This window comes from Conger conger, chromosome 4 (genome assembly GCF_963514075.1).
Source record: "Conger conger chromosome 4, fConCon1.1, whole genome shotgun sequence".
In the NCBI taxonomy this organism is placed as follows: Eukaryota; Metazoa; Chordata; class Actinopteri; order Anguilliformes; family Congridae; genus Conger; species Conger conger.
The window spans coordinates 51684675-51701129 of NC_083763.1; the positions used below are offsets into that span (position 1 = coordinate 51684675).

The window sequence follows — 16455 nt, forward strand, 5'->3', positions numbered from 1 at the left end:
GAACATTTTCTAATCCCGCCTACACCGGGATTAGAACCACCAACCTTGCGTGTCCCAGTCATTTACCTTAACCACTACGCTACAGGCCGCCCCTTTAGTTGATATAATTCACATTATACATCAACATAATAACTCATTGTTTACAGATCATTTAAACATGTTTTATTCATGATTAGATCATGGTTTATACTGACTTACAAAACATATCAATACAATCTTATTTATTAATCATTTACAAATGTATTTCATCATTTATTAATTATTAGTTCACTATTTACTAGTAACTTATAAATGACTTCTAAGGGATTGTTATTATAAATTGTTACTTGTAATTTTATTGTTAAATTTTTTTTATCCATGTTTATCATCTGCTTGGAATTACCACAACAAAAGTATTTCGCATTTTCTCAAGATCATATACGTTAATATGCCATATTCAGAAAATAGTGAACATTTAGCATGTCAAATTTAATTCATGAATAAAATAATATTAAAATGACACTTAAAGACAATACAAAACATTACACCTGAATGCTCTTCTCTTGGTTTATACCAACTTCCTAATTTTTTCCAGTTTCAGTTTCAATCCTTTTGTTTTAGGACAACCTGCAAATAAACAGAGATCATTTAAACAAACAATTTATATAATTTAGATTTTAATATTTTCAACTTTTAAATTTGTTATTTAAGCACTTTGAGTGCATATTGAGCTAGAGTCATATGATACTTCTCAAGCAATTTCATTTGTAACCACACAAGATCAATACTTATACTGTAATTATAATTCATAATTAACTTGGAATGAAATCTGTCAATACTGTATGTCAAGCCCTTTAATGAATTATACGATGAATATTGGCAAAGTTAGTGCTATTAACCCTCTATCAGTGTCAATATTAATGATACAAAATAGGTTCTCATTCCTGATAACTTTTAATGGATCCACCCACTTATAGACATCCCTAGTTAAGAAGAACAATACCATTTTAAATATAAATGGTAAGAATCTTTCTGTATCCAGAATGTTTATGTTGATATTCAAATGATATGCAAACATGCCAATGAGCCATATTATATCATGAACATCAGTATTACAAAGAAGACCAATTAATATTGTGGACTGCAAATCAGGATATATTGCAACTTTTTGCCACTTCTCCATGTCCACTGATTGGATTTTTTCATTTCATCTTCTTCGGGGAAAACTCACTAGATCTTTTCCTCCATGGGGAGCAATATGATCTGCAAGTTCTGTGTTTAACGTCTCAGGCAACAGAAAACATATTGCTCCACCAACCAGTGGGAACACTCCATATATGACATTGGGAATGGCATTGTGGTAGACATCAAGGATTCGGACCAAAGGGGCCAAGATGCCTGCTACACGAGCACATGCAGTATTCAAGCCCACACCATTTTGCCTGGAAAGAAAGTAGACATTCAGATATCAACAAAGGAGTATTTCAAACACACAGATAGAAACCATGGCCAGCCATTCAGGATAAAATCAATTTAAGCCGACATTGTCCATCTTTAGCAGGGATGGAAAGTCGAAGGGTCAGACATGAAAAGCCCTTCCACATGTTTCTTCTACCCATGAACTAGTTCTACCTGCTAGTGGCACAGCCCTGGACTGGATTGAGTCCTACCTCTCTGGTTGCTCCTTCCAGGTTGCCTGGGCTGGTACAGTATCGACGCCTCGGCCCCTTGCCACAGGAGTTCCCCAGGGCTCAGTTCTAGGCCCGCTCCTTTTCTCTCTTTACACTCGTTCCCTTGGCCCTGTTATCACTGCACATGGTCTATCCTACCACTGCTATGCGGACAATACCCAACTCTTCATCTCATTCCCACTATCCGATACTCAGGTTTCAGCCTGTATCTCTGCTTGCCTGAGTGACATCCAGAACTGGATGGACAACCACCACCTAAAGCTCAACCCAGGTAAGACTGAAATGATATTCATCCCTGCTATTACCCATCTGGATCTCTCCATTTCCCTAGGCGATACCACACTGACACCATCACCCTGTGCAAGTGTAGGAACCACATTTCCCACATTCCCACAGGACAATTCCGCGATGTCCATCCCGCATGACGTCTAGCTCAGTTCAGCCAATCCCGTAATGACGGGAGCAATAAACTATAATAGCAAGGTATGTTCTCGGGAAAGAGCAAGGTATGTTCTCGGGAAAGTCCCTTCTTCCCATTTTCTTGGACGCACCCCCTTGGGCCATTTTCTTCACCTCATCTGCTCCGATACTCGGATAGAGGCTGAATTCTACATGCCGCACTACCAGGCCTACGGACACACCTAGTCACCTTGCGGTAACTTAGTGGCCTATAGCGAGTGGAAACTGGTGTATGTGGAACGCTACATCAGTTTACCCCAGCAAAGCACAGCAACAAACTTTTCCACCCGGAAAAAGGACCAGCAAACATCTTTTCAGCAATCGAACGGACCAGACGACAAGGCACAGCTTTGCGCACCTCTCCAGGACAGCATTCACAGCACCATCGTGGCTCCTACAAGGACAGCACGCATATATAGAGTAAACTACGCAAGTAGTCTCTTCTCCCAGCTAACAGTAACACTAACAACGCCCACTTTTACCTTTCCCTTGTTCAAGGGACATGCGTGCTTGTGCGCGCACGCACACACATGCCCTACTAACTTATCCTACTAACTTCCCTTAGTTCAACCCCATATGTGTTCTGTGTTTGTTTGTTTGTTTAATAAATATATTTTATTAAACCCGGTGTCACATAGACATGAGAGCCGTGTAAAAGCAGTCTTTCAAAGAACTTCCAACCTTCAGGTTATCGGCATGTTTTAAGCATTAATATTGGTTATTTTAATTATTAATTAAAATACAAAATTTGTGGTTAGATATTTCTGATAACAGTAATTTTATCAGACAGATTACTTTTTGCGGTTTTACTGCTACACTACATTAATTGGCGCCCCAGTTTCGTTCAGAGTAAAATCCCTACGTTATTTGGCGGCCCGTGCGAGGACCCTACACAAGGAACCTCAGCGTGGTGATAGACAGCAGACTGTCCCTCTCCGAGAACATTGCGGCAGTGACCCGGTCATGCAGGTTCTTCCTATACAACATATGGAGAATCCGGCCCTTTCTCACCCCCTACTTGACCCAGCTCCTGGTCCAAGCAATGGTTTTGTCCCGCCTGGACCACTGCAACTCCCTCTTGGCTCTCATCAGACCCTACACCCCAGCCAGACCTCTTCATTCGGCCTCCACAGGCCGCTTGGCACCTCCCCCTCTCCAAACTTCCACCTCACGCTCACGACTACTGTCTGTTCTGGCTCCACGGTGGTGGAAGGAACTCCCCATTCAGGTCAGAACAGTAGAATCATTCGGCCTCCACAGGCCGCTTGGCACCTCCCCCTCTCCGAACTTCCACCTCACGCTCACGACTACTGTCTGTTCTGGCTCCACGGTGGTGGAAGGAACTCCCCATTCAGGTCAGAACAGTCGAATCTCTTCCCATCTTCAAGCACAAACTGAAGACACACCTCTTCAAGCTGCACCTCTCCCTGTCCTTCCCTACCTCCCTGTAAACCTTAATTGGTGTCTTTCTGTGATTTACTTGTGTATCAGGATATTTCGTTTGGCTACGTAAGCAGTGTGTGGTTAGGGAAGCAGTTTGTTCATACATTTGTGTGTTGTGGTCTTGCTATAAAAAATAAATAAATAAATCAAATTTGTTGAGCAGTTGAAATTGTACTTCCCTCTAGGGTCTTTCAGCGCACTTATCCTTGGTTATGAGTATGCACTTTGAACTTTGTTGTATGTCGCTCTGGATAAGAGCATCTGTCAAATGCCATTAATGTAATGTAATGCTGGCTGATTAAAAAAAAATAGCCTACTGGTGAGGACTTTTGGATACTTTTTGAACCTGGATTTTCCAACTCTGAGCTTCAGTTTATTTGTTACCCATGGTAATCTGTGACAACATAGTTCAAATTGAGATTGTAATTTTAAACAGTGGTGTCCAGTTTATAGTTTTTGTATCAGATAAAGTCTTGGATGGAAGACAACCTTGTCAATTTATACATAGGACTGTCATAAATATACTCATGCAATGCAAATACAACCCATGAAATGCAAGATGTATTTTCTCAATTACAGCCTGGATAAAATAACCGTTATGTGAAAGACACTCAGAACTTACCTGACAGCTGTTGGATACAGCTCTGCAGAATAGACATAGATCATTGAAAAGGAGGCAGAAAAAAAAAACTTCCCAAGAATGGCCATGACAGCCACCATCACTGGTAGGTCTGTAAAACAAATGAATGATTGGCACAGAAAAGACCCGACACAACTCGATATGCATGACAGAATGCATGACAAATAGATCTGGCACAACCTTCCCAAACTTTAAAGAAGAATATTTCAGCAATATACATTCAGTGATCACTTTATTAGGTAGACCTGTACACCAGTAACTATCTGCATAAAAGCATGCAGACGTGGTCAAGAGGTTTAGCTGTTTTTCAGACCAAATGTCAGAATAGGGAAGAAATGTAATCGAAGTCACTTTGACCTTGGAATGATTATTGGTGCCAGACAAGGTGGTTTGAGTATCTTGGAAACTGCTGGTGAAAAACATCCAGTGAGCAGCTGTTCTGCGGGCAGAAACGTGCTGTTAACGAGAAAGATCAGAGGAGAAGGGCCACACTGGTCGAAGCTGACAGGAAGGTGACATTAATGCAAATAACCACGCATTACAACAGTGGTATGCAGAAGAGCTTCTCTGAATACGTAACCTTTAAGGGGATACTTACTGTCAGGTTCTGTGTTTTTCTTTGTCTAGTTTTTGTCTAAGCGGTTAGCATCTCTGTGTATTGTTACCCTCTGTGCACACCGTAGTTACCCTCTTGCTTTACCCATCTGTCTTGTTTTGATCCATAGTTTACTGACCGGTGTTGGCTTTTCGACTTAACTTTCAGGACTGTTTTTGTCTGGCTTACTCGTTAGTTATCGAGCCTTTGCTTGTGACCTCGACTTTGTTTTGGATTATCTCTGTTATCTGGAATGCTGAACCTCTGCCTTATTTACAAACTGCCTATTTCCTGCTGATTCTGTTTGCTGGCTATCGACCGGCGCCTGCATTCCCTGAGCTGCCAAGTCGGCAATAAAAACTCTAAACTCAGTCTTATGGTCTTGCTACTGGATCCTGTTGTTCTGGATTCTGACACCAACAGCAGTAGAATAATCAAAATAGTACCTAATAAAGTGCTCACTGAGTAATCAACCATGAAAAGCTGTATTATTTGGCTGAGAGAAAAAAATGTTTAAGGTTATTTCAGGAAAAGCAGGAAAATATAGACAATTAGCAATATTTGAGTGTACACGGATCATAGAAAATCATTAAAATCTTCAATATCAGAGTAGTTCCATTCACTGTTTTAATCCATGCTAATGCAGAACTCCATAGATCACAGTGAGGACCACTAGCTGTGGTTACCTTCTGGAATTGCTGTAATGCTCAGACAAATTACTCCCCCAAACAGCAAGAAAAAGCTCTGACAAATCCTTCTTCCAAAGTATTCGATCAAGGGGATAGACCCCAGGCGAGCCAGGAGTTCAACAACGCCAAAAATTAACTGTGTGAGATAAATATCAAGGCCAAAATTTCCCACGTTAAGGCTCAGTCCATAGTATACCAGGCTGGTCACAAACCTGCAGACAAAAAGAAGGATGACGCATGAAAGAGTGACACTATTACTCTGACACAGGTGACATTTATTAATTAACTGCATTAAACTTCACTTTAAAACTTAAATTTACATGTCAGACAACAGTTAACAATTATAATAATTATATTAATCATCATCATCATCATCATCAACTTACCAAAGATAGCACATAGCCAGAAAACACTTTCTCAAGTAGGGTATTCGGAAAAGATCCAGCATGCTACCTGTTCTGCTTTCCGTCTCGGTCTTAATCTTTGGGAAGATTTCAAAACGACAAATTAGTATTCTAATTAACATTCCATAACTTTGTGACAGTTTCCTTGTATTGCTGTAGGTTACTTTTATGATTATAGATGTAAAATCAAACAAGTTCTTAACCAAATTAAAGTTGTATAAGAAGCTGTAATAAGCACAACTGTAATAGAGGACAATATAACAAACTGCTGATTCAGAGTCTGAACAGATGACTGCCTGTCAGTGAGTAGTGGACGGAACAGAAAAAAAAACGAATGTTGTTTGTGTTAGAACAAAGTTTAACTTTTGACTTAGAACTGTTGTTTTCAAAACAAAGATTCAAACTTTGTCTTGAGATGGTAAACATTGCTATTGATACATGTTCACATTGGCTATAGCAGTCCCTGGGGATTAGGGATGGGTACCTCATTCATGAGTTTCTCTGGCACATTGCTCTTGTTGGCTCGTGCTGCCTTCTGGATCAAAACCCAGGCTTCCTCCTGCTTACCCTGGGTCAGGAGCCAGCGTGCCGATTCCGGGAGAATCCTGCCAAAAACATTCCCAAGTCAGTCAACCAGCTGAGGATGCAGAAACATGTGGACACTCAAGTTACAAAAAAACCAAATTTTTGCTTTAGTAGAGTATATAAAATACGTCAAGTCACAAACAGAGACATGTGAATTCCAAGACCAAATTCAGTCATTTTGCTTAATCGGAGTTCGTAAGATATGTCAAGTAACACACAGAAATATGTGATTTTCAAGACCAAATTCAGTTCTTCTGCTTAAGTAGAGCGCATAAAATATGTCAAGTCCCTGTTTCCCTGTCTAAGCACATTTATCATATTTTTTTTTCATATTGTTCAAGCCCAAGCCCAGGTAAGATAAGTATAGGGAGTGGTGAAATTCAGCCTCACCAGTAGTAAGTAGCAAAAGCCAGGATAGGTGCAGACAGCACAAGCTGCAGTGTCCGCCACTGTCGTACTCCATAAGCTATTCCCGACAGGAGTATTTGGCCCACAGCGAAGAAGCTGTGGGAGAAAATAGCGAAGAAGGAGCGCTTGGAGGTTCCGCACCACTCAGTACCTTGAAAATACAATGGATAATTTATGTTCATCACAAATGACAATGACATGCCTTTCACATAACACTTCTTAAAGATAATTGTCATATCTTGCTAATCTTCAATTATTTTCCTATTAAAATATACTGTATGTGACATGACACTATATTTGTTGTTTGAAACCAACATATACTTATTTATATATACAAGTTTCAAAATATTAAATGTTAAAGCTATCTCAACGATTCAATTCAGTGATCTGAATTTAACAGTTCTGCAGTAATTTCAGATCTTAAATATTGTAATGGTCTTACCTAGAACATATGTGTTCATAGTAGTACCAGCTATTCCCATGCCAACCACAAATATGAGGACAATGTAAACATAGATGTTGGGCGAAAAGGCCGCCCCAACCCCAAACAGCAGCTGGAGGAAGATGGAGAGCAGGAGCATGGCCCGGCGGCCACACCTGTGGGAAAGAAAGCTCAGCGCTCTGTCACTGTCCCCTAATGGGTGCCATTTATGTCACAAAAGTGTGAGATTAATGTAACTCTCTAAACCTGGCCACCTAATCATCTCCCTGTTTAGCGGGCTCAAGAATTCCTGCTTCTGCCTCTCAGCTAAAGTGAACATTGTGGGGCAAAATGGCTGCCATTCATCACCCAAGTAGGTGCTACATTTCACTTGTGGTTGAACCATGCTCCTTCACTGAACTTTGAAAGTATCATACATGAATATTCTAATTTTTACTTTATAAAACAGCACAGTTGAAAGAGTTGTAACACACACACCTTCTAGTACTGACTGTGATTCACATAGGTTAATGCAAAGCTGCCCATAACATTTCACAGTGAAGATGTGTGACAGAAGGATACAACTTGTCCTATAATTACAGCCTTGGTTGATTTCTTTCAGCCTTGCTTGTCATCTGGCCTTAAGTTAAGCTCTATTTCAATCTTTGTCCTGTGGTGCATCCATGTTTTAATTCCTCCATACTTATCCAGTATCAAGTAATTGACAAACACCTCATACAGTACTGTAATTGCTAATAAAGGCCTTAACAATAACCTTTGCAATCAAAAATTCCATGAGAAAATATGCTGTATAAAATCAAACAGAAACTGAATTAAAGCTAAAAGAAAAACGTTAACAGGTCCATATTAACAAAATGATGCCCATGAAAATGTGGAAAACTATGTTTAATTGCATTTTCAACCATGGGTATTATCTGCTGAACCTTTCATTATTAATTTATTATGCAACATATTAATGACATCATAAATCGCACTTGTCTGCCATTGGTCCAAACACCAGGGCTCCAAATAGAAGGCCAGCCATTAAGATCGACTGAGAGATTTCATTGAGAGCGCTGTTTTCACACACCAGGTCGAACTGGAAAAGTGAGAAGAACTGTGGTCAGACATGTGGACATAATCATACAGTGTGATATTTTTCTTGTACTGAGGGGACAGGATTTTTCTCACTAATTATTGTACTTTCTAGTATGTGTCAACCATGCTTTCTAATATGTATAAACCATGATGCGCATGTTTGCATAGGCAACAGGTGAAAAGATGGGTCCAGTATTTACCACTAAAATATTTCAGTTATTGAATATGTACCATGGTTGGTTATTACTGTACATCTGCAAACATGGACATTCATTAAATATAATACATCTGTAAAATATATATAACACAACAGTTATGGTGCAAAAATCTAAATGACACAATGTTCTGCAGACATGCACCATATGTAACTTCATATCTCATACGAGTACCTTTAAAATATATCAGCAAATTCTACATCCAAGTCATTATTATGACTTTCTGAAGTTGAGGGGTAAAGGTTCAGGATCATATAAAATTATAATTGCCTCCTTGTTACGTATATTAACCCTTAACTAGCAACACAATTGGTAAGGGTTAAGAGTTTTTCAAAATTGAATTGATTTATTTGAACAATAAAATATAAACAAATTAACAAATTAATACTATGTACAAATTAATAAAACGACATTCTGATATGAACACATTTACTACATTTGGTTGAAGTTCCAGTTAAAGGGCATTTTCCACTTCAGTCGTAGTCGCATAGCTTATTTCATGTAGGGATTAATAAAATGGAGAATAGGCGCAGGTTATAAATAAACTAATGGGACTGGTGCCTTCAAGAACAATTAAATATGTGTTTTCCAAGAAGAAACATAACCCTGGTCCAAAACATAGCTTGAGCTAGTCAAGCCAGGAACTGAGTTGTTTCTTTCAGCAGGGAACCCATCCACTGCATCCAGAAAAGAACCCTCAAGAGTTCAGCCCCCCTGTACCTCAGTAACGAGTGTGGTTATGCCGGAGGATGTGTCATACTGCCATCCATCTGTGCATTCTGAGGTGCTGTTGATTCCGTGGGCTTTGATGGACTCCAGGTCCCAGTCCACCTGGGTGAACATGGAGCAGCTTTCATAGGCTCCCTCGGGGTCCTTTGGGAGTGTCAGGTTCTGTTGTTCCTCACGGGTCAAGTTTGGTCCGATACTCAGGATCCATTTGGTGTTGCAGTGATGCGGCACATGCAAGCCTGTGAACACCAGGGAAAACATTTGGAAGGCGTTAAAGATGCAGGGGATACATATCGCTACCAGCAGGCGCTTCTGGAATGCGCCAAACTCTCCGATGGCAGAGAGAATCTGTCCAAAGTTGCTCATTCTACAAAGATTCAGTACTCAAGTCACGACACAAGCACAAAGCTTTTCACTAGCCATCTATTACAGCAAAGGCATTTCATCTGCCAGTGTTCTCATTCAGCCAATTCTCCACCCCCTGACAAACCCTTCAAGGTTAACACTGCACACTCAGTGAGTACTTGTTAGGTAGACCTGTACACCATTCATTCATTAATTATCCTAACTCGCTTATCCTGAACAGGGTCGCAGGGGGGCTGGACCCTATCCCAGCATACATTGGGCGAAAGGCAGGAATACACCTTGGACAGGTCGCCAGTCCATCGCAGGGTACACACACCGTTCACTCATGCACTCATACCCACAGGCAATTTAGACTCTCCACTCAGCCTAACCTGCATGTCTTTGGACTATGGGAGGAAACCAGAGGGCCTGGAGGAAACCCACGCAAACACGGGGAGAACATGCAAACTCCACACAGAGAGGCCCTGGCCATGTACAACAACTAGTTAATGCTAATATTTCATCAACTGATCATGTGGCAGCATCCAATGGCATGAAAGAACAACAAATTCTCTGCAAACTCTAGAGACTGTTGCGTGTGAAAATCCCAGGAGATCAGTACTTTCTGAGATACTCAAACCCTGTCTGGCACCAACAATCATTCCACAGTCACTTAGATCACATTTCTTCCCCATTCTGAAATTTTGTCTGAAAAACAGCTGAACCTCTTGACCACATCTGCATTCTTTTTCTGCATTTAGTTGCTGCAACAAGATTGGCTGATTAAATATTTGCATTAACAAGCTGGTTTACAGGTCACTAATAAAGTGATCACTGAATGTATGTGTTTGCGTGTATTACACAGTGTCGAATACAAAATGCAAAAAAGTTATTGCTTCTGATCTTCATGTTCTCATGTGCTCTGATCCTTAAATGACTGGTCTCAGAGTACCCCTTGGTAGAGGCTGGGGGAAAAGCAGAGAAACCAGTAATTTAAGCAAATATTCAGGCTTCCAGCTTTGTTCCCTGCTCAATGTAATATTTGCATCATCTAACCTCACTATGGATGCAAATCATTATCGTTGCTTCTTGATTCCCATGAAGGGGGAACATTCTGGTGCCAAGTATAATATAAAATACATTATCAAATATTAGATATTACAGATATTTGCTATAATATTAAAACAATGATTCCCAAATTACCTTACAATCACCCTCTCTTACTTATGCTATTGGGATGACTGTAGCAGTCAAGCAGCTTCACAAGATCTTCATCATACATAACTGCGAATTTAGAGATCATTGCACTCATATCCAACAGCTGAATGGAAAACAGTCACCCTGTTTAAATTATATAGTTATGTTTATTGTGGTAGCAATATACTGTATGTACAGTAGCAAACATTGCCTGATCCTTTTTAGAAGCTTTAATAAAATTCATTTGATCCTTGAAGAACAAAAATGTATTCCAAATTATTCAAAACTATAAAAAAAAATTACAAAAAACAATTCTTGTCTTCTAGCACATGGTTAAACTGCTTTGTATTCTTCAAGGTCATACAGTGCGTATAAACAAATTTCCAACTATCAAAAAAGTCTACTGTTTCTAGCAGATGGTTAGATGTAAAATGTTGTTTGGTTGTTCTGTATTAATAATGTGTAATTGTTTTCATGGAGCAAATTGTCCACCTAGCATACGTACTGCCTAGTATTGTATTCAGTATGTATGATATCGGTGCAAATGGATTTTTGCTTTTTAGAAAGCTGTTCAGTGCTAATTCATCTCATATAGAGTACATTTTATCATGGTAGAATGTGTACTGTATAGAATCGATAAATTCTTGAATCGATAAATTCTTGAATCGATAAATTCTTGAATTGATCAATTCTGTTCTGAATATTTTATTCTTTTATTCCCGCACTCTGACTAATTTTTTCCTTGAATCTAGACTACTTTCTCTGTCCCTCATGATTTTGGCATTGGTAGTAGGGTGTACTCATCAGCAGAGAAATCTATGGCATTATTGGAGGCTTCACAGTAGCTGAGGGTCTTTATGATCTTTATCATTGTCAGAAATCCTCTCTGTGGTTCTCTGAAGCCAGCGGTCCTTGTGCTGTTTATGTCCGAATCCCTCATCATAGTTTCCACTGAACAACTGCTGATAATGGAACATGCAGTAGAAGTCTCCATACAGAGCTGCATAATTGAGAATGCTGCATAATTGAACATAATTTCTTCCTTGCATCAACTTTATGCTCTAAGCCTATCGACACATACAACACAAGAAAGTTGTTGTGGAAGATGAATTAATCAGCCACAGTTTTTTCCATTGGATAGACCGGTTTCAAACATGCAAGTAGGGAAATAGGGATATTTACATTTTACATTTTTACAAAATCCCAGTAGATCAGCAGTTTCTGAGATACTCCAACCACCCTATCTGCCACCAACAATCATTCCACGGTCAAAGTCACTTAGATCACATTTTTTCCCCATTCTGATGGTGAACATTATCTGAAGCTCCTGACTCGTATGTACATGATTGTATGCATTGCACTGCTGCCACAAAATTGGCTGATTAGATAATCACATGAATAAGTAGGTGTAATAAAGTAAAAAAGCTCCTTATAAAGTGTATATTTTGGTAACACTTTATATTAACAATCCCTTATAAGTCATTAATAAGTTATTAGTAAATGAATGAATAGTAAATGTGAGGGACAAATGCCATTTTTAACATTTCACAGGTGAGCATTGTCTGATGAAACAGATAAAAACAACGATAGCTGTACTTGAACTTTCATATTTATTTGCAAAGAAATAACAGAAAGTGAGAAAGCTTACCCGCTTTCTCATTTGAATCAGACACAGTAAGACTTATATAGTTGTCAGTACTCTGAGCTGGAAGGGGGGGCTTTACCAAAACAAAAAGACATGAAGCTGGCCACTAACATTTATCAGTATTTTGTCTTCTGATTACCCCTTATTGACCTTGCTGTAAGACTGGAATGTGCTAGCTACCCACTTTTAGGAGAAACAGAGCTAGCTACCCCCTTCTAGGAGAAGCAGGGACATTAAGGTCAAAGGCTGTCTGTCTGCTGGGAGAGAGACAGAGAAAGACTCCTAATAAGCACTTAATTCAGAAAGTGGTCTAATATTAATAAGGATTAACTAAATGGTTATTTGTAATCATGTGATTGTCTTTAACTTAACACATATTGTCTATATTGTCAATTACCTTTACAGTAAACAATGAGTTATTATGGAAATTAAACATTTACAAATTATTTCTAGAATGATCCTTTAAACGTCATTTATCAATGACGAACTGATCACTAAGAAATCATTTAAATAGGTTTGAACAAAAAATTATTTGTCATTATATAGTTAAAATGTTGTCCATAATCATAAACCATATTCCTCAGGAGAAAAACTACCATTCTATGGACATTGGGCCTTATTTTTAAAATGTGAGTTGAACAAAATTGACCATAAATCCTTTGGAAATGCATTTGCAGTCAGTTTTTTAACAAACTTCATGAGTTTTGTGCGTTTATTATTCCATTACTTTATATTTTATTTTGATTTAGAGTAGCAAAATTATTTTTATAAGCCAATTGAATATTATAATTATTTGTGTCATATAAAATGCAACAGGATTCAACATTCAACATGTTTATTCCGGTAATCCTGATTAATTAATGCTTAAGTGGAGTTTTGGAATATAAATTCCATAAAACAGAGTTTTTTTTTAAAAGAGTTCGCTATAAATAGGGTGTCTAAAAGTCTAAAAGTTTGGTATAAATAAGGTGTAGTGTGCTTAGACCGTTGTTTATATGACTGGCCTCTCTTTACATTACATTACATTTATTGCTTTAGCCTATGAGAAGATTTTGGGCATGGCGTAGCCTACTTTGGAAAGATCACATCTTCAAAGACATCCTCAAAATTTATTTGGTGAGGCTGACAGAGGAAACAATGAATAACAGCAAGTTCACATTGTATAGAAGTGGCATGCCATGGAACGCAGCATTAGGCTGACCTCTCTTTATCATACATTTACTGCTTTATTAGAAGATTTGAAGCATGGCCACAAAATCACTTTCTTTGAGACATGTGACACCTCCTTCTGGCTCTCTGCAAGGACAGGGAAAACTGTTGCTGTCACCCTCCATTGGGATTCCAGATAGCGATGTCTCTCCTATAATTTGCCAATGTGTTCCTCCCACCCCAGGTACTTTCCACCTGAAAGGCAGAAACTTGCACAACTAGAAAACGAATTGCTTCGGGTTTAACAAACTAGCTAGCCCAGTAACATAGAACAGATACATTTAACAAAAATACATGAAAGAAAAGCAACCTGCGAAGTAATAATATGTAGCTACATATAATCTGTGGTTGGCGGAGCTGAAACTACTGTCTTCCAGGCTTCACTTTGGGAAGTTTTTGCCTCCCGTTTAATGTGAAACAATTTTCTTTTTACAAGCTGCATAGTGCATGTTACTTGAGAAAGAGCTTACAACAGCTAGGCTGTATATTGTCAGGCTTTAGTCTTCCCAAGCTCTTACATTTCACTTCTTACACTACAAACTAAAATATGTTTTTACTTCCATTAACAGATATTCAATATATTTCTATAAATAGGCAAAATTCCATATATTGCATTTCAATTCATGCAAATCACAAATTTTGTGAACATGCCTTTGATGGATGATCACTTGTTATTCATCAACATCCACATGTGGATACGAAAAAAAGCTGTGCACATTATTTGCAAAGATTTGTTCAGCAATAACATAATGTTAGATCAAGTGTAGTAACCCATGTATACATTTTGTGAAGGGTCTAAAATGAGATAAACTAACAACAGGTTTATGTATATGTAGCCGACATTAAATTTAGTTCAGTTACTAAACGGTTAAACATATGGAAAACAGCATTCCGCATAATTCACACTAGAGGGCGTGCTCTGATGAACACGAAGCACAACGAATATAGACTTCAAGTAAGAAACAAACTTGAAAGTACTTCCTGAGAAAGCTTTTAAAAATAAGATTGCAAAACTTGGTTATTTTATATCAATCCTTGTTGAGAAGGTACTCTTTTATTAACGACCTGACTATAAACCCGTGCGAGTCAGACTTTGTCGGTCTTTTATCCACGTTTCTAGCTGGAATTAGCTAACTAGGTAAGTTAGCTAACTAGCTAATGTAGCCACCCATGTGGCTAGCTAAAGGCCAGTGTTAGCTTGAAAATGCAAGTATTAAGCCTAATTGTCTTTGTTAGACTCAAATGCTGTTTAAGCTGGTAAATGAAAATGTATTGTGAAATATTTGATATTACATTGGCACATTCTGCAGGGTGTTCCCCATAAATGTAAGTAGAAGGCCAAAGAGAAAAAGTCGCCAAATTGGAGGCTTCTGGTGCATTTTAATATGTTAAATGAATCCCTAATAAATGGCTTTATTCTTCAGCAGTTTACGTTCAAATATGCAGACATCATATACAATTGAATCTTGTAGTGCCATTAACTAGAAATTTGTTCAGAAAGAAAGAAGAAAATATGGTAATGATAACCTTTACTTGAATGAACAAAGTATTTCACAAAGCATTACATAAAAGATACGTGTCACTTTAATGATATTGAACTCTAATATGACTATATACAAATTAAACTATTAGGTTTATATATTCAGTCATCCAGTCCATGTCAAGAGACAAATGCTCTACAAAGCTCCTCTCAGGAGCTGGGAACTGATGTTGTGTCACCACACAGATCTCTGCCTGCTTGGCTGATATCTCTGCGTGGATGACTTCCCACCACCTGAAGCTCAACCTTGCCAAAACTGAGCTTCTTTACATCCCTCTCCGTCAATCGACCTCTCACTGACTGTAGTTTCCTCCTCCCGTAAGACAAAGAATCTTGGGGTGACTCTTGATAACTGCCTCACCCTGGCTCTACAAGTATCCTCCACTGCCAGAACCTGCAGGTTCTTTTCTGTTCTTCCGGTCTCCCAGCGTGTGCCATCAAGCCCCTCCAGCTGGTCCAGAATGCTGCAGCCCGCCTGATCACCAGTCAGCCCAGGTCGGCTCATGTCACCCCGCTTCTCATTGGCCTCCACTGGCTTCCTATTGCCGCATGCATCCGTTTCAAGGCCCTAGTGTTGGCATTTCAGGCTGCTAAGGGGACTGCCCCACCTCACGCCTGTTTTCCGTTCTGGTTCCTCAGTGGTGGAATGACTTACCTACCACTGTCAGAACAGCAGAATCCCTCCCCCTATTTCGACGCAGACTCAAAACCCACCTTTTCAAACTCTACCTTAGTCCTCCCTCCTGATTTCCCCTGCTCCTCCTTTCTGATATCCCTATCATTGTCTGACCCCCCCCCCCCCCCCCCAAAAAAAAAAAAAAATGATGACGACTACATGTTTAGAACAGCATTCCATATGTATTTTCCTAGTTCTGGATGTGATGCTTTGACTTGTGGTAGAACATATGCACTTGTAAGTCGCTTTGGATTAAAAGCGTCTGCCAAATGACAAAAATGTAAATGTAAAATGTGTCAATTTGAACTGATTTGTTTATCAGGCATGGGCTTCTTCCTCCTCTATCACTGCACTGCGTGGAGGCTCTCTGAGGCTGGCATTGGGGCTCTCTGTGAGCCTGTCTGTGAGGCTGACTGAGGCCTGACTGACTCTGGTGTGGAGACTGATCCCCCTCTACAAAACTTAAAACCATTCCAATATGATATTC

The 16455-nt window shown here is 39.2% G+C and overlaps 1 protein-coding gene across 1 annotated transcript; it reads right to left on the minus strand.

Annotated features, from left to right (window-relative positions):
* Window positions 1–98: 98 nt before the first annotated feature.
* Window positions 99–9722, minus strand: LOC133127426 (solute carrier family 22 member 13-like). Its single transcript, XM_061240322.1, has 10 exons — window positions 9348–9722; window positions 8310–8413; window positions 7336–7490; window positions 6876–7044; window positions 6385–6505; window positions 5883–5977; window positions 5494–5708; window positions 4195–4303; window positions 1211–1421; window positions 99–606 (listed from the first exon to the last, which is right to left on the minus strand). Exons 1-10 carry the CDS (start codon window positions 9720–9722, stop codon window positions 583–585), a joined length of 1578 nt encoding a protein of 525 aa, XP_061096306.1. The 3' UTR covers window positions 99–582.
* Between the last annotated feature and the right edge of the window lie 6733 nt (window positions 9723–16455).